We start from the raw sequence: 17,546 nt of genomic DNA, 5'->3' as shown, positions 1-17,546 counted from the left end.
AGGCGTGAGCCACTGCACCTGGCCACCTATTTCTTCTTTGTAAGTGATGACATTGCACTAATGAAGGTCAGTGCATTGTTCTAATTTAATTTTTTTTTGTTTTTTTTGTTTTCCAGACGGAGTCTTGCGCCTGGCCCATTCTTTTAATTTTAAAATGATAACCCTATTTTCTACCATGTGCTTCCTCAAAAAAAAGTGGTAAAAAAAGAGGAGACTTATGGACAGAGAAATAGAAAGCCCTGGCAAAATATTGTACCCCAAATCTGCAGCTGAATCACTACACAGGTGCCAAAATTATACAAAAAAAAGTTACACTGGCTGGGCCTGGTGGCTCATGCCTGTAATCCCAACACTTTGGGAGGCTGAGACAGGAGGATGGCTTGAGGATAGGAGATTGAGACCAGCCTGGGCAACATAGCGAGACCCCCATCTCCACACACAAAAATAACAAAATTAGCGAGGCACAGTGGCGTGCAGCTGTAGTCACAGCTTCTCAGGAGGCAGAGGTGGGAGGACTGCTTGAGCTTAGGAGTTTGAAGCTGCAGGGAGCCATGATTGCACACCACTGCTCTCTGACCTGAGCGACATAGCAAGATCGTGTCTCTAAAATAAAATATGTATATTTTTTGAGATGTTGTTTTTCTCTTGTCACCCAGGCTGGAATACAATGGTGTGATCTCTGCTCACTGCAACCTCTCTCTCCTGGGTTAAACAATTCTCCTGCCTCAGCCTCCCTAGTAGGTGGGATTACAGGCGTCCGCCACCAGGCCTGGCTAATTTTTTTGTATTTTTATTAGAGACAGGGTTTCACCATGTTAGCCAGGCTGGTCTCGAACTCCTGACCTTAGGTGATCTGCCCACCTCAGCCTTATAAATCGTTGGGATTACAGGCGTGAGCCACCATGCCCGGCCGAAATAAAATGTTAAGATGTTTGCAGCTGAATTTTTTGCAGCTAAAATATATATAGCTAATATTTTGCAGCTAAATATTCAAGTACACAAAGGGTAGTTTAAGAACACTTTACCTGCTGGTGTGGTGGCTCACACCTGTAATCCCAGCACTTTGGGAGGCTGAGGCGGGCAGATGACCTGAGGTTAGGAGTTCGAGACTATCCTGGCCAACATGATGAAATCCCGTCTCTACTAAAAATACAATTAGCCAGGCTTGGTGGCGCGTGCCTGTGGGCCCAGCTACTCAGGAGGCTGAGGCAGGAGAATCGCTTGAACCTGGGAGGTGGAGGTTGCAGTGAGCTGAGATCACACCACTGCACTCCAGCCTGGGCAACAGAGCGAGACTCTGTCTTAATAAAAGAAAAGGAACACTTTAAATCTTGGACATAATTCTAACTCAGCAGCATAGCTGCTGTTTGATGAAAAACCAACTATGTAGGCCAGCCATTTTAAAGACATTTCTGCCCTCACCCGGAATGGGGAAAAAAAGCATTTCTGTAAGGAGTTTCTATTTTAGAAAACAGGAAACAGTGTATTCCCAATGTAGTAAACCCTGAAACTTCCCTGTTGCTTTGCTGCCTCTTAGGAGCCCCTTATCATCCCACCCACATCAGGTTTTTTTCATTCTTTTTCATACTGGTGGACCTGGTTCCAGGAGTGGAAGAGACTAGGAGTCGAGCAGCTGCGGCTCAGCACAGTAGACATGACTGGGATCCCTACCTTGGACAACCTCCAGAAGGGAGTACAATTTGCTCTCAAGTACCAGTCGCTGGGCCAGTGTGTCTACGTGCATTGTAAGGCTGGGCGCTCCAGGAGTGCCACTATGGTGGCAGCATACCTGATTCAGGTACAAAAGTTCTTTCTGGGCTGGGCATCGTGGTACATGCTTACAATCCTAGCATTTTGGGAGGCTTGAAGTGGGAGGATGGCTTGAGCCCAGGAGTTTGAGACCAGACTGGGCAACATGGCAAAGCCGTCTCTACAAAAAATACAAAAGGTTAGCTCGGTTTGGTGGTGTGCACCTGTAGTCCCAGCTACTTGGGAGGCTGAGATGGAAGGATCACCTGAGCCCGGTAGGTAGAGGCTGCAGTGAGCCATGATTTGTGCCACTGCACTGCAGCATGGCCGACACAGTGAAACCCTCTCTCAAAAAAAAAAAAAAAAAAAAATCTTTCTGGTCCCATTTATAGCAGATTTCCAGAACTTCAATAGCATGGTCTACTGGTGGGCCTTGTTGGAAGGAGCTGTGTGCTTGATTTCAGGCTGTTGGGAGGTGGTGTGGTGTGATGGAAAGCACCTGAGCCTTGTGACAGGCTAACCTGGGGCTCTGCCGCCTGCCAGTGAGGATCAGCAAAAGTGACTGATACCTAATGCTGTTTTCTCAAACTAAATGTATTATGAAGTTTAAATAAGAAATTACGGCCGGGCGCGGTGGCTCAAGCCTGTAATCCCAGCACTTTGGGAGGCCGAGACAGGCGGATCACGAGGTCAGGAGTTCGAGACCATCCTGGCTAACACGGTGAAACCCCGTCTCTACTAAAAAATACAAAAAACTAGCCGGGCGAGGTGGCGGGCGCCTGTAGTCCCGGCTACTCGGGAGGCTGAGGCAGGAGAATGGCGTAAAAACCCGGGAGGCGGAGCTTGCAGTGAGCTGAGATCCGGCCACTGCACTCCAGCCTGGGCAACACAGCGAGACTCCGTCTCAAAAAAAAAAAAAAAAAAAAAAAAAAAGAAATTACATCAAGTGCTGGCTACAGCGGGCACTCTAAAAATGGAGTTGCAAAAGATATTCAACCCCAGCAAAAGGCTAGACACTTGTTCTAATACCATGTCAGGGAACAATACTGTAGATAATAGTGATGATCATTTTCAGCTTTATAGTACTCAAGTTTCTTCAAGTATTCCAGAGTCAAGTTCTGGATATTAGTTTCTGGAAACAGGCTCCAAACTAGATTCTGCCTGTTAATTTGTCATGATTGGCAGGTGGGATGCTCTAAAAATATTTAGGAGAAACATATACCCTGTAGTCCATCATCATTTTGTAACCTGAGTTACAAAATGGCTCCCACAGAGCATTTTCTAAGTCATGTGAATAGCTAAGTTTGGCCTTGTGTTACTGTGGACTGGTGTGTATGTATGTAGTTGAACGATACTAAAATTTCGGTCATAAGGACTCTGCTGGACTCAGGGTCTCAGGAGGGTATTTTGCACCCAGTGAGAATTGAATTAGCAAGCTAGAAATCTGTATTTTCTTGGTTCTGTTCAGTTCTAAACCAATGAGTATCCTTAGGACATGTTAACCCTCCTATTTAAATTATGAGTACTTGTTTTTCTAGCCATGGTGACAAGTTGCATAAAAACATCTACTGCAGGCCGGGCGCGGTGGCTCACGCCTGTAATCCTAGCACTTTGGGAGGCAGAGGCGGGCGGATCACGAGGTCAGGAGATTGAGCCTGGCTAACACGGTGAAACCTCGTCTCTACTAAAAATACTAAAAATTAGCTGGGCGTGGTGGCGGGCACCTGTAGTCCCAGCTACTCGGGAGGCTGAGGTAGGAGAATGGCGTGAACCCGGGAGGCGGAGCTTGCAGTGAGCTGAGATCGCCACTGCACTCCAGCCTGGGTGACACAGCGAGGCACTGTCTCAATAAAAAACAAACAAACAAAACATCTATTGCATACTTGTTCCTAGAAGTTCTTTTAACCAAAAGCCCAGCTCGGAGAGAATGTGGAGTAGGCTGAGGCAGTCTTGAACTTAGGACCTCAGCTTCTCATGTGCAACTTTCTTTTTCTAGGATTTGGCAGAGCAAGAATTGGGTAGAAAGACTGATTTTCCACCTGGCCTGTTGCATAGTATTGTGAGACTGGCTGACTGCAGTGGTTACAGTACTCTCCCATTTATAATACAAGAAGCATGATTTTTAATGCCTCCAAAATGGAGTTTCCAAAGAAATGAAACTCTCGAAGTCCTTTAGCACCTGCTCATGTGTCAAGGGCACGTTGACACCTGCTTTTTTTTTTTTTTTTTTTTTTTTTTGAGACGGAGTCTCGCTCTGTCACCCAGGCTGGAGTGCAGTGGCCGGATCTCAGCTCACTGCAAGCTACGCCTCCCAGGTTTACGCCATTCTCCTGCCTCAGCCTCCCGAGTAGCTGGGACTACAGGCGCCCACTACCTCGCCCGGCTAGTTTTTGTATTTTTTAGTAGAGATGGGGTTTCACCGTATTAGCCAGGATGGTCTTGATCTCCTGACCTCGTAATCCGCCCATCTCGGCCTCCCAAAGTGCTGGGATTACAGGCTTGAGCCACCGCGCCCGGCCTGACACCTGCTTCTTTCTTTCTCTGCTGATTTCTCAACCCTGTACTTCAGGTGCACAGATGGAGTCCAGAGGAGGCTGTAAGAGCCATCGCCAAGATCCGGTCTTACATCCACATCAGGCCTGGCCAGCTGGATGTTCTTAAAGAGTTCCACAAGCAGGTTACTGCAGGGGCAGCAAAGGATGGGACTTTTGACACTTCAAAGACATGATGTATGTGGATTAGAAAGAACTCAAGACATTCCTGCTTGATACAGAATAAAAAAAGCTTAACGGGACCCACAGGGCTTAAGCCCAGACTTGACATAACCAAAATGTGCCAATAGGTTAATAGGTAATTTTGCTTTCTCTGTCTTGTTTCGTTTTCTTGAAATAACACTGTTGTGTGGCTAGAAAGGAAAAGATTTAGTGTGGCTTGTATTCATGGGATACAGGACAGGGATGGGGCCATCTTCTTTTCTTGAATAGAGCTAAAGAAGTATTTTAGGCCGGGCGCGGTGGCTCAAGCCTGTAATCCCAGCACTTTGGGAGGCCGAGACGGGCGGATCACGAGGTCAGGAGATCGAGACCATCCTGGCTAACACAGTGAAACCCCGTCTCTACTAAAAATACAAAAAAACTTAGCCGGGCGAGGTGGCAGGCGCCTGTAGTCCCAGCTACTCGGGAGGCTGAGGCAGGAGAATGGCGTGAACCCGGGAGGCGGAGCTTGCAGTGAGCTGAGATCCGGCCACTGCACTCCAGCCTGGGTGACAGAGCGAGACTCCGTCTCAAAAAAAAAAAAAAAAAAAAAAAAAAAAGAAGTATTTTAACAAAAATCTATTATTATGTACCTAATATTGTGCCTAATAATATTTAGCACCACAACTCAAAAGACTTAGCACTAGAAAAAAGGAAACTCAGCTCTGGGTCTTTGCCACTGTCAGAATCTGAGTCTCACTGGCCCTGTGGAGTAGGGATCCTGTCTGGAGAAGTGGGAGCATGGGCGCAGTCAGGACTGCGGCAGACTGAGCCATGTGATGGTACGTAAGGAGTCCCCCTGAGGGAATGAAACACTCTCGCCCCTTCAAAGTCACCCCTTCGGAATTCAACACAGACACACATATCCCTTCAAAAACTTTTATTTGTATCAACACTTCCTAGCTCTTGACTTAGCTTAGAGCTTTTAAAAGAGCAGACACCTTACATATTTGAGCTTGAAAAAGTTTCTGCTATTAATCAGAAATAATCATTTCTATTTTCTGGCTTACCCCTTGGAATAAGCCAAAAATAAAACCAAAGTTACATTTCCTGACAGATGGATGAGAAAACAATAGAAGGAACGTCCTGAATTCTAGAGTTGACTCTTGCTGGTGAAGTACACCTTCAGCTTAGTCCATACTCCTAAGTAAAGCCTGAAGGAAAACTCTTAACACCTAATTCTTTGTGGAAAAATGATCAACTAGCCATTTCATAGGTTATAGAACAAAAGTACAATTGGGCATCTTTCCTTATGTCCTGGGATCAGGGGTGCTTATATTTAACATTGATCAGGTAAAGAGGAGAGGTTGTGCCTAAGGTCTGAGAAACAGCTTGCTCTAAAGCAAGCTGTGGTGAGGCACACAATGACTAGGGGATGGCAGAGAACAGGCTGGCCTACTGTCAGTTCAAGCAACCAGCTGAGCAGCAGCAGTCTAAAAAGCCCCAAACAGAACACCTCCATGGGTTCAGGGAAGGGCTGAGGCACTGCCTTTCTAGTATGTGCCAAAAAATACATTACTCTGAATTGGGGCCCGGGGGACTTTGAGTTTGGATGGGGAGGGAAAAGGAGTGAGCAGCTCTCCTCCCCTCCCCACAGCCTTAGGCCAACACAAACTGCAAATTGGTAAGCAGCACCTTAATACCTCTTGTGACAGTTACGGCTGAAGTGGCAGGGTCAAGCTTGTAGGTGTTGGCATCCCCCTTTTTATATCGGTCCCGGAAGACATAGATGCTCCCGTTACAGCTGGCAATCTTCCAGAGGGATGGGGCAGAGCTCCAGGCCTCAGGAAGGCAAAGCCGGGTGAAGCTGTCTAGCAAGGGATTGTAACATACCAGGGAGTCCCCTTCAGCCACGATGAACACCAGATCTTTATGCACAGCTGCGTGCATGTGGCCTGCAAAGGGCAGCACATAGGGCTTCACATGGCATTTGTCTGTCTCTGTGTCAAAGCACTGGATGAGTCGGGAAGGTTTGGTAAAGAAGTCCAGATCATTCTCCTCCCCCCCCAGTAAGTAGATGATCCCGTTGAGGTTGGCACCAGCAGCCCCTGACACAGCCACCTCTAGCTGGGTTGTCTCTGTCCACACATTATCACCTACGCGATAATAAATGACTGCATTGGAGAGGGTATCTTGCAGTGTCTTGCCACCCAGTGAATATATGGCATCTTTCCCGGGCACAGACACCAGGGTGTGCTGGAGCCGGTCCCGAGGCAAAGGAGCACACCACTCCCAGTCAACGGTGGCATTGTTGCACTTCCACATGCGCCGTGGGATGGACCCTCCCACCACATACAAGTCTCCACCATGCTTGCAGGCCGCAGTGATCTGGTGGCACAAGCTGTTTTGGCCACTTACACTGATGGAGTCATCTTCTGCACAGTGCAAGGACACAGCCAACGAGTGGGTACGAGATGACTCTTTCCCAATCAGGTAAATGTGCACATTCTCCCCAATTTCCTATTGGCAAAATTAAGATTATATGACAGCTGTTAAGTTCTAGGCTAAGGCTCTGCTAAGACACATATCCTTAAGATCCCGGACTTTACACCTGTACCTAGCTTTAACATACTACTCTCTAATTACTGTATGGCATCCAACTGTCCTCTAGTCACTTTCTTTGAGGCAATTTATGCCGGGAGGAGAATCTTGTATTCACCCTTGTAACTTTTAAAACTCTCATAAACTGGTGCTTTGGACAAAGGGTGATTAAGATTGTTAACTTGATGAAAGTAGTTCTCAAGGAACTTTGAAAGCTCATAGATTGGTGGTTCTGGGGTTACAAAGACATCCTTCTCCCCAGCTTACATCAACTTCAAGCCAGAGATGACTTATTCAAAAAAATAATAAATAAATATAAAAAATTAAAAAAACAGAGATGGCCAGGCGCGGTTGCTCACACCTGTAATCCCAGCACTTTGGGAGGCTGAGGTGGGCAGATCATCTAAGCTCAAGAGTTCGAGACCAGCCTGACCAATATGGTGAAACCCTGTCTCCACTAAAAATACAAAAATTAGCTGGGCGTGGTGGTATGCGCCTGTATTCCCAGCTATTCGGGAGGCTTAGACAGAATTGCTTGAACCCGAGAGGTGGAGGTTGCAGTGAGCTGAGATCATGCCATTACACTCCAGCCTGGGCAACAGAGTGAGACTCTGTCTCAAAAAAAAAAAGAAAAAAAAAGCAAAAACGAAAACAGATGACCATTCATAACCTGGCCATCAAAAAGAGGCCAGGTTAGGTCAGGCGCATTGGCTCACGCCTGTAATCCCAACACTTTGGGAGGCCAAGGCGGGCGGATCGCCTGAGGTCAGGAATGAGACCAGCTTGGCCAACATGGTGAAACCCGTCTCTATTAAAAATACAAAAATTAGCTGGGTGTGGTGGTGGGCGTCTGAAATCCCAGCTACTTGGGAGGCTGACGCAGAAAAATCACTTGAACCCAGGAGGCGGAGGTTGCAGTGAGCTGAGATCGCACCATCGCACTCTAGCCTGGGTGACAAGAGCGAAACTCCATCTCTCTCTCTCACACAGACACACATACATACACACAAAGAGGCCAGGTTAGGCCAGGCACAGTGGCTCACACCTGTAATCCCAGCACTTTGGGAGGCCGAGGCGGGTGGATCACGAGGTCAGGAGATCGAGACCATCCTGGCTAACATGGTGAAACCCCGTCTCTACTAAAAATACAAAAAACTAGCCGGGCGTGGTGGCGGGCGCCTGTAGTCCCAGCTACTCGGAGGCTGAGGCAGGAGAATGGCGTGAACCTGGGAGGCGGAGCTTGCAGTGAGCCGAGATCGCGCCACTGCCCTCCAGCCTGGGTGACACAGCGCGAGACTCCGTCTCAAAAAAAAAAAAAAAAAAAAATACAAAAATTAGCTGGGTGTGGTGGTGGGCGTCTGAAATCCCAGCTACTTGGGAGGCTGACGCAGAAAAATCACTTGAACCCAGGAGGCGGAGGTTGCAGTGAGCCGAGATCGCACCATCGCACTCTAGCCTGGGTGACAAGAGCGAAACTCCATCTCTCTCTCTCACACAGACACACATACATACACACAAAGAGGCCAGGTTAGGCCAGGCACAGTGGCTCACACCTGTAATCCCAGCACTTTGGGAGGCAGAGGCAGGCAGGCCATCTGAGGTCAGGAGTTCCAGACCAGCCTGGCCAATGTGGTGAAACCCCATCTCTACTAAAAAATACACAAATTAGTCAGGCGTGGTGGCAGCACCTGTAATCCCAGCTACTTGGGAGGCTGAGGCAGGAGAATCGCCTGAAACTGGGAAGTGGAGGTTGCAGTGAGCTGAGATTGCGCCACTGCACTCCAGCCTGGGTGACAAAGCAAAAATCGTCTTAAAAAAAAAAAAAAAGAGGCCAGGTTACCTGATGGCGAGAATGCATGGAGAGTGTGCAGTCTCAACAATTAAGAGATTTGCCTTACCTTCAAGCTTGTCCTGAGTGACTCTGCAAAAGCCTCTCTTTCCTCTTTATTAAAGTTAATCCAGGCTTCTATTGCCTCTGTTGGGTTCTGAGAACATGGAACTCCATCTGTGAGAGCCAGAGGAAAGGCATGGTCAATGACGATCCGAAAGAGAAATTCAGAGTAAGGGACTTTAAAAGATGTGAACTGCTTTATTAGACTACTGCTGGGCATGTGTATATATGTCCATGCGTACATACACATATACATGAAATTAACCTGAAATTGCCTTTTTTTTGGGTGGGGGGCAGGGTCTCACCCTGTCGCTCAGGCAGGAATGCAATGGCACAATCACCATCACCGTAGCCTCAACCTCCTGGGCTCCAGCAATCCTGCTACAGCCTCCCAAGTAGCTGGGACTACAGGTGTGCACCACCACGCCTGGCTAATTTTCTTATTTTCTGTATAGACAAGGTCTCGCTATGTTGTCCACGCTGGTCTCAAATTCCTGGCATCAAGCGATCCTCCCTCCTTGGCCTCCCAAAATGCTGGGATTACAGGCATGAGCCATCATGCCTGGCATGCCTTGCTTTTTTTTTTAAAGTAGTCTCGTGTTACATGAGGCCTCAAAAAGTTGGGTAAAGACTCACAACTGTTCCTCTCCATGGAAATCTTTAGTAAAAGGCAAAATATTTAGACAATCTGAAGAAAAACCAGAATATGTGCCTTGCTTTTTTAAATCAAAATGGATGGCTCGATATGCTCCCATCTGCCACGGAAGCAACCTACTAAGCTATAGAGCTCACACTATTTTTTTTTTTTTGAGATGGAGTCTTGCTCTGTTGCCCAAGCTGAAGTGCAGTGGCATGATCTTGGCTTACTGCAACCTCTGCCTCCGGGTTCAAGTGATTCTCCTGCCTCAGCCTTCCCAATTAGCTGAGACTACAGGTGCCCACCACCACATCCAGCTAATTTTTGTATTTTTTTGTGGAGACGGGATTTCACCATGTTGGCCAGGGTGGTCTCGAACTCCTGACCTCAGGTGATCCGCCCACCTCGGCCTCCCAAAGTGTTGGGATTACAGGCGTGAGCCACCGTGCCTAGCCAACCTCACACCTTAAGTATGGTTATATCTCACTTGCAGGGTTAGGATTGTTTCCTGACGTTGGCCCATCACTAAAAAAGTTTTTAGTCTTAGATATCTTACCTCATCACCAATTTACATAGGTAATTAGACCCACCGGGACATCCAAAGTACAGGAGAAATTAGAGTATAATACAAATCACTCCTCAGTACTTTTGTGTGGTTAAGTGTTGTGCTTTAATTTTCCTGGCTTCTTCCTCTAACACACTGTGTCTCTGACAGCAATTACACTGAATCTCAACTCAATCTTTATTAGCAGGTTATCTCAGTAAGAATGCAGGAATAATAATGTAAATTAACACCAGGAAGCATGAGGGTTCCTTTCTCCTAAACTAGAACATTCACTGAACATCACAGCCAAGTAACTTCGTATGCTGTGTCCCCTCCCTAAACTTACCCGAGATGATATCTGTGAGTAGGTGGTGAGGCAAGTGGAGAAATTCCTCTGTATTCTGCAGCTGGGCCAGGTGGGTCTTGGCACAGTGTTTGGCAGCAGTATAGAGCTCAGGATCACTGTGCCGATCTGCCAGCCACATCACCTGAAGGCAGTTTCCCACTTGCACTGTGCGGGCCAAAAACCGAGAGCATTCCTCAAAGAGAGATGTCAACTGATACATGTCTGACACCTCATAAATTTCCTGCAACTCCTCAGCTCGAAGTTTCACAGTCCCATGGTAGATATAATCAACCAGGAGCTGGAAAACAGACTCACTGACATCCTGCAGCACAATCACCCGGTTGTGGGCCTCCTTCAGGTTAGAAGTGAACATGGATCGGAAGAAGCAGCTCTGAGCTGAGAGGACCAGCCGATGGAGCTGAAACTCCCGGCCTTCCACCGAAATGGTGACATCAGCAAAGAGCTCCTCCTCTAGACACAGTTTCATGATGCCTTGAGCCACACGGCCTGAGTGTGACCGATCTTTGAAAGTATAGTTCACAAAGTAGTTCTCATCCATGGATGCTCCAGGCTCCTCTGGTGATTCCATGCTAGCCAACTTCTCTCTCTGCCAGCTGTCTGCAAAGCAACACCACCTTGAGTAACTTGCGGAATTCACAGCCATAATCTGTGAATCCAACTGTCCAACTCAGGGAGGGAAACGGAAGAAGTGACAGCAAAGTGGGTCCAGATTGGCCTTAGTCCTGGTCCTGTCCATGATGTCCCTGACGCTATCCTTTAACCAAACCTGGGTTCGTTCTCCCCAGTGGCACCACTCCGCTAATGAAATAAATAAAAGTTCCAACTCTGGGTGTTTTCCTGAGAAAACACGGAATAATTCCGTTCCATGATATTAACAAAAGACTTGGGATTTAGGTCAATATATGAAAGCAAAGGGCTGGGGGAGGCCTGTGACCGTAAAAGCCTTACTAACCAAATAACTGGGGCATAAAACTAGTGAAGTTCGGGGCAGCAGAGTCCGACAAAAAGGACCCCCCGCCCTGGCCTAGTGGCCAGGTCCTCTCCTTCCCCGCGCATGGAGTTAAGACGCTCCATATGAGGCCTAGCCTGGGATATACGTCAGTCTCACATTTGCTCTCTTCTGAGCTACTTTCCCCGCTCGCTCGAAAGACTCCCTAAGGCTGCGTCCCAGAACTCAAGTCCAGCCGCCCTCAGGCCGGGGCACTGGGAGGCCCATCGCCCTGTGCAATATCCCCGCTCCACCTGAAGTCGCCTGGGAAACCGTCGCCAGGGAAACCGTTCTTCCCACTCAGGCTCGCCCGCCCTCGTCAAAAGCTTGGCTGAGAGCGGGGGAGGGGTGTGTAGTGCAGAACCCAGAACGCCCGCCCCCTCCCCTCCTCTCACCCGTCTGGTTCTTCAGCGTCCTCGCCTTCTCTCCAGGCTTTGCCACACGGAGCTAGGACCACGCTCACCTTACGGTTTCCCTACCTGCCTGTCTCGCTTTCTCACCTGCGTTCCCTCCTTTCATCCCGGAGCCCGGAACCTCTGCTTCAGGCTCCACGTCCGCCCGGAAGAAGATCTGCTGCACACTTCCGCTTCCGGTCCGTGCCCTTGGGGCTCCGTCTCCTGCTGTCTTTCCGTCCGCTGCCTAGTCTGTGTCTGGGTAACATGGCGGCTGCGGCAGCGACAGCTAGGTTGTGGTGGCGTGGAATCGTGGGGGCCGCGGCGCTGATGAGGGGTGAGAGGGGCAGCTAGCTGAGACCGGGGTCAGGCGCAGCGGCGTGCCCAGTGCAGAGAGCTCTTCAGGCCTCACCCCGCGCGTCTGTGCCTTTTATCTCCCTGTGCAGGGGCTGGGCGACCCTCAGTTCTGTTGCTGCCGGTGAGGCGGGAGAGCGCCGGGGCCGACACGCGCCGTGAGTATGTGCTGGCAGCGCTCTTCCCTGAACTGTCGGCGGGGCCCCCTAGGTGCCTGTCCTTGCCCTAGGATGCCCTTCCCTGCGTCTTCCTGGCAAATCTTGGAGACCTGACTGCGGTGGTCTTCACCCTGCGTGCAGAATCGAGCCCTCCCTGTACCCTTAGGCCTCTCTGTTATGGCCCTGATTGTCCCTTGTCCGTTTCAATGGTCCCCTTTTTGTCTGATTAAACTGTCAGCTCTTCGAAAGCAAGCAATGTGCCCTTTAGTCCTCAGAGCCCTGTAATAATAGTACCTCACGTTGAGTGCTTAATGTGTGCCTGGCACCTCGCTAAGCGTTTTAGTGAATGATCTTATTTCGTCCTCACAACAGCCTTATGGGGTAGGTAGTATCTTACTCTTCTTACTATAGATGAGGAAACAATCCAAAGAATTAAACTGCCCAGGGTCAGAGACCTAGTGAATGACAAAGTAGGCCTGCCTGCTGCCAGAGGCAGGAAAACCTAACCATCATTCCGTAGCTTGTGATGTGTGAGTGCTCAGTGGTTTAGGGTTGCATGAATGAGTATGTACATATGTTACAGTCAAGATGCACGCACTGGGAGTTAGGAGACCTAGCATTTCCCCTTTTCTTGGCCTCAGTTTTCTCATTGATACAAAAAAAAAAAAAAAAAAAAGTAGGTTTCAAGGAGACAGTCTGTGAGGGCTCCTCAAGCCCTGAAGTTCTTATCTTGAGAACCTGGTATAAACTTACATGCTAAGAAGTTACAGAGAAGCAAAAGTTCTGGTTCCCATCCTCAAACAGCTCTTAGTCTGACAGGAGAACTGAGACTACTGCTTTAGCAGAAATGCAGGTAATGTGAGGGAAGAACTGTAGAGTAATTTTGAGAAGAGGTGAACACCCCAGCTGCTGTATTGAGTCTTTCTGAGGACTGTGTACTTAAGGTGGCACTTTCCCCAAGTTTTCATCACTCTATTCCCTGGAAGGGAAACCTTTCACATGCCCCTTTCTCAGGGTGCTGCAGGGAGCCTTTACTGGATTTGACATCCCTTACAAGCCCAAGAGACTGGATACAGGGCTGGCTTTTGCCTTCTCCATTTCTTTGTTAAATATGCTTTTTACTTCCAGCCACTGTCAGACCACGGAATGATGTGGCCCACAAGCAGCTCTCAGCTTTTGGAGAGTATGTGGCTGAAATCTTGCCCAAGTATGTCCAACAAGTTCAGGTAATACGTACCACTGTTATTTGGGTCTGGGCCAAGAAAGAACCATGTTCTCAGAGCATGTGGGAGTGGGCAGACTGGTTTCAAAGAAACTAGACTCCTCCATCCCAACCTTGGACTTTTCCCTCAGCATTAAGCCAGGTGACTCCAGCTGAAGTTAGCTGTTCCCTCAGTAGCTCTTTGTTCCCTCTCCCCTCCCTTCCATGTGTGCAGGTGTCCTGCTTCAATGAGTTAGAGGTCTGTATCCATCCTGATGGCATCATCCCAGTGCTGACTTTCCTCAGGGATCACACCAATGCACAGTTCAAATCCCTGGTTGACTTGACAGCAGTGGATGTCCCAACTCGGCAGAACCGTTTTGAGGTCAGTCGGAAGATTTGAGAAGGTTTGGGGGTAAGGGTATTAATTTCAGTTTGTAACAAACAATGGAGCATAGCAGTTAAACTGGGACTTCAAAGTCAAGTAGATCTCAAGTTTGGATCTTGGTTCTGCCACTAAATGGCCATGGGACCTCAGATAACTCAAATATTTTGTTTAATCTTTCTTTTTTTTTTTTTGACCGAATCTTGCTCTGTCGCCAGGCTGGAGTGCAGTGGCGTGATCTTGGCTCACTGCAACCTCCGCTTCCTGGGTTCAAGCTATTCCCCTGCCTCAGCCCCCTGAGTAGCAGGGACTACAGGTGCATGCCACCACACCTGGCTAATTTTATGTATTTTTTTAATAGAGACGGGGTTTCACCATGTTGGCCAGGATGGTCTCGATTTCCTGACCTCGTGATCTGCCTGCCTTGGGTTCCCAAAGTGCTGGGATTACAGGCGTGAACCACGGTGCCTGGCCCTTGTTTAATCTTTCTGAGCTTTCATTTTCTTATCTGGAAAATAAATATAAAGCTGCCCCTATCTTATAGAATGGTTGTGAGGATCCAATGAGATAGTTCAAGTAAATTGTTAGCACACAATAAGTTTTCAATACATTTAGCTATTAATATTTTACTGATTATCTACTGTTTGCTAGACTCTGGGATGGAGAGAGAAATAACATGAAGTATTTGTCCTCCAAGAGTCCCCCACACTCTAGCGAAGGAGAAAGACACCTAAACAGCTTACTGTAGTAACATATAATACAAAGGATATTAGGGGGATGCTTTAAGAAAGCAGGAGGGGCACTTGGCCCTGTCTGGGAGGCTTCTTTGAAGACAGAAAATGTTTGTGCTGAATCTTAACACATGAGCAGGAGACCAGGAATTAGCCTTGTGAGGTGGACCAGGGAAATATTCCTGACAAAGGGAATAGTATGAACAAACACAGGCATGCTGACATGCTAAACTACAGCTGTGGCCTGGGCCTTTGGAAGTAGTTGTAAGCATAGGAGAATCTTGAGGATTTGAGGTTCAGAATAGAAAGCAGGGTCACAGGGCAGAACTCTCCCAACCAGGGACTCCCATCTCATCCCTCCAGATGCTTCTGTTCTCCCTAGATTGTCTACAACTTGTTGTCTCTGCGCTTCAACTCACGGATCCGTGTGAAGACCTACACAGATGAGCTGACGCCCATTGAGTCCGCTATGTCTGTGTTCAAGGCAGCCAACTGGTATGAAAGGGAGGTGAGTTACCGGATATGGTGGACCTGCCTCTGGGCCAGAGTTACAGAACTGGTTGAGACTATGGGATGCCATGTAGCCCCTTCCCCTGTTGTTGGTCTTGATGGATTGGCTGTTTGAGGGAGTCTCTTTCCTAGATCTGGGACATGTTTGGAGTCTTCTTTGCTAACCACCCTGATCTAAGAAGGATCCTGACGGATTATGGCTTCGAGGGACATCCTTTCCGGAAAGACTTTCCTCTATCTGGCTACGTTGAGGTAGGAGCCTTGGAACTGGGACAGCAGTCTCAGGGAGGGACTTGCAGGGAACTCAGGGGATCCCTGGGAATGGCAGGAAATGTGGTCTGTGGATTGTGGTGGTTTAAGAGCATGGGCCCTGGATTCAGATCCTAGTTTCATTTTTGTAACTTGGGGCAAGTTACTTGGTTTGACTGACTCAGCTTTCTCATCTTAAAATGGCAATAATAATAGCACTTAACTAATAGATTTGTGGCAGGCATTAAATAATGTATGTGTAGGCTCACGCCTGTAATCCCAGCACTTTGGGAGACAGGAGTAGTGCTCGAGTCCAGGAGTTCAAGAACAGCCTGGACAACATGGTGAAACCTCATCTCTACAAAAAAATAGAAAAATTAACGGGGCATGGTGGTACATGCCCGTGGTCCTGGCTGCTCAAGAGGCTGAGGTGGGAGGATCACTTGAGCCTAGGAGGCAGAGGTTGCAGTGAGCCAAGATCACGCCACTGCTCTCCAGCCTGGGTGACAGAGTGAGACCCTATCTCTAAATAAATAAATGCTGTATGAAGCCTGCTGTATTGTAAAGGCTCAATTGATGCTATGTGTGTGTGTGTGTCAGGGTCTCACTCTGTCACCCAGGATGGAGTGCAGTGGTGCGATCACGGCTCACTGCAGTCTCCACCTCCAGGCTCAAGTAATCCTCACACCTCTCAGTCCTCCGAGTAGCTGGGACTACAGGCGTGCACCACCATGTCCAGCAAATTTTTGTATTTGTTGTAGAGATGGGGTTTCTCCATGTTGCCCAGACTGGTCTCAAATTCCTGGGCTCACGCCATCTGCCCACCTCAGCCTCTCAAAGTGCTGGGATTACAGGCGTGAGCCACCGCACCTGGCCAGTGCTATCCATTATTGTAATGATAATTTTAATGATCAAGGCAGCCTTGAGGACGTAGTCTGCCCCTAAAACCTAAAGTAGAGGATTATTTTACCCTGCCCTGACTCTCTGGGAAGGCAGTGATGGGGAAGACGCCAAATGTTTAGCCCTCAAGAATTACCTCTGAGGTGAGACCAATAACGTGAATAAAGAATTTCAGTGGTGCTGCAGGTTGTTTATTTGCAGGAAGATAGTGTGTATTATTATTACTCGTGACTTTTATAGCAAAGTAACTGTTTAGAAATGCTGAGATGTGGTGCTCCAGCCCTGGTCTTTTAGTCCCCAGTCACTCCTGCTGTGTTAGTGCTTTGCATGCTCCTATTTCCCTCTTAGGCTACTTCTGGGCAGGGCTATCTCCCTTGCTTCTCCCTTTCACCCCACTCCTGCTATCTGCCTCACCTGGTTTGCCTCTTCACTCTTAGCACCTGATGATCCTGACCTCATCCATTTGATCCCCCAGTAACAAGAAAAGCCATGTCAAACGTACCGCTTTAGATCTGGACAGTGAATATGCTAAGGGCCCAGGGCCTGAGGTTGTGTATCTCCCAGTTTAGGTTTACTCTTTTCAGCCACCCACTACTATAATCCTGGGCAGATGCTTACCATTACCTTATAAGAGTGTGTGGGTGGGTGAGCAGTCAGTTGGGAGCTCCTGATGCAGGAGTGGTGAGCAGGGGAGTCTGACTGGTGCTGGCAGGGCATGAGAGGTATCCTACATTTTGGAATCTCACACTCTAGCTGGTTGGGATGTGATCTGATGGGTAACACAGGTGTGGATGGAGACTTATTAACAGAGGCTGGGACAGGAGTCAGTAACGGAGAGGAACTGGACTGGGGAAGTCATCCATAGCCTTGTGAAAAATAGGCTCCTTTGTAGCTGTAATAGGGACTTCCTTAGTGCTCAAGCCTGCCTTTTGCTCCTACAGGTACGCTATGACGATGAGGTGAAGCGGGTGGTGGCAGAGCCGGTGGAGTTGGCCCAAGAGTTCCGCAAATTTGACCTGAACAGCCCCTGGGAGGCTTTCCCAGTCTATCGCCAACCCCCGGAGAGTCTCAAGCTTGAAGCCGGAGATAAGAAGCCTGAAGCCAAGTAGCTCCAGGGAAGGCATGTGGATCCTAGACAGCGCATTATCTAAGATTGAGTGTCGGTGTAAATAAATTCCTACTTAGACTCACCAATT

General features: G+C 48.3%; 3 protein-coding genes and 1 non-coding gene across 10 annotated transcripts in view; 2 read left to right on the top strand and 2 right to left on the bottom strand.

Annotated features, from left to right (window-relative positions):
* Positions 1 to 4,667, top strand: part of PTPMT1 (protein tyrosine phosphatase mitochondrial 1) — a 212,582-nt gene extending 207,915 nt beyond the window's left edge. For all 5 annotated transcript variants that reach the window (XM_050759198.1, XM_050759197.1, XM_050759200.1 and 2 more), the window contains exons 4-5: positions 1,607 to 1,798; positions 4,319 to 4,667. In XM_050759198.1, the coding sequence (XP_050615155.1) occupies positions 1,607 to 1,798; positions 4,319 to 4,477 (351 nt within the window). In that variant the 3' untranslated portion in view covers positions 4,478 to 4,667. The remainder of the gene's footprint in view (positions 1 to 1,606; positions 1,799 to 4,318) is intronic.
* A 700-nt stretch (positions 4,668 to 5,367) lies between these two features.
* Positions 5,368 to 12,074, bottom strand: KBTBD4 (kelch repeat and BTB domain containing 4). Of its 3 annotated transcripts, none has more exons than XM_050759168.1 (4): positions 11,971 to 12,074; positions 10,462 to 11,079; positions 8,942 to 9,048; positions 5,368 to 6,962 (listed from the first exon to the last, which is right to left on the bottom strand). In XM_050759168.1, the coding sequence occupies exons 1-4, from the start codon at positions 11,987 to 11,989 to the stop codon at positions 6,102 to 6,104; spliced, it is 1,605 nt and encodes a 534-aa protein (XP_050615125.1). In that variant the 5' UTR covers positions 11,990 to 12,074; the 3' UTR covers positions 5,368 to 6,101. The 3 variants fall into 3 exon arrangements, with proteins under 3 accessions (XP_050615125.1, XP_050615126.1, XP_050615124.1); XM_050759169.1 differs by lacking the exon at positions 11,971 to 12,074 and adding an exon at positions 11,866 to 11,905; XM_050759167.1 differs by lacking the exon at positions 11,971 to 12,074 and having other exon boundaries at positions 10,462 to 11,820.
* LOC126936777 (U5 spliceosomal RNA) lies at positions 9,526 to 9,642 on the bottom strand. The gene has a single exon (XR_007719573.1). It is a non-coding gene; the product is annotated as a U5 spliceosomal RNA (small nuclear RNA).
* On the top strand, positions 12,073 to 17,538 carry NDUFS3 (NADH:ubiquinone oxidoreductase core subunit S3). The gene is made up of 7 exons (XM_050759203.1): positions 12,073 to 12,199; positions 12,309 to 12,374; positions 13,503 to 13,600; positions 13,811 to 13,960; positions 15,074 to 15,199; positions 15,334 to 15,453; positions 17,292 to 17,538. The coding sequence occupies exons 1-7, from the start codon at positions 12,130 to 12,132 to the stop codon at positions 17,457 to 17,459; spliced, it is 798 nt and encodes a 265-aa protein (XP_050615160.1). The 5' UTR covers positions 12,073 to 12,129; the 3' UTR covers positions 17,460 to 17,538.
* The last annotated feature ends 8 nt before the right edge of the window (positions 17,539 to 17,546 follow it).

Source organism: Macaca thibetana, chromosome 14 (assembly GCF_024542745.1).
Source record: "Macaca thibetana thibetana isolate TM-01 chromosome 14, ASM2454274v1, whole genome shotgun sequence".
Lineage (NCBI taxonomy): Eukaryota > Metazoa > Chordata > Mammalia > Primates > Cercopithecidae > Macaca > Macaca thibetana.
Note: the sequence above shows the minus strand (reverse complement) of the source record. Positions and strands in the feature narration are given on the sequence as shown.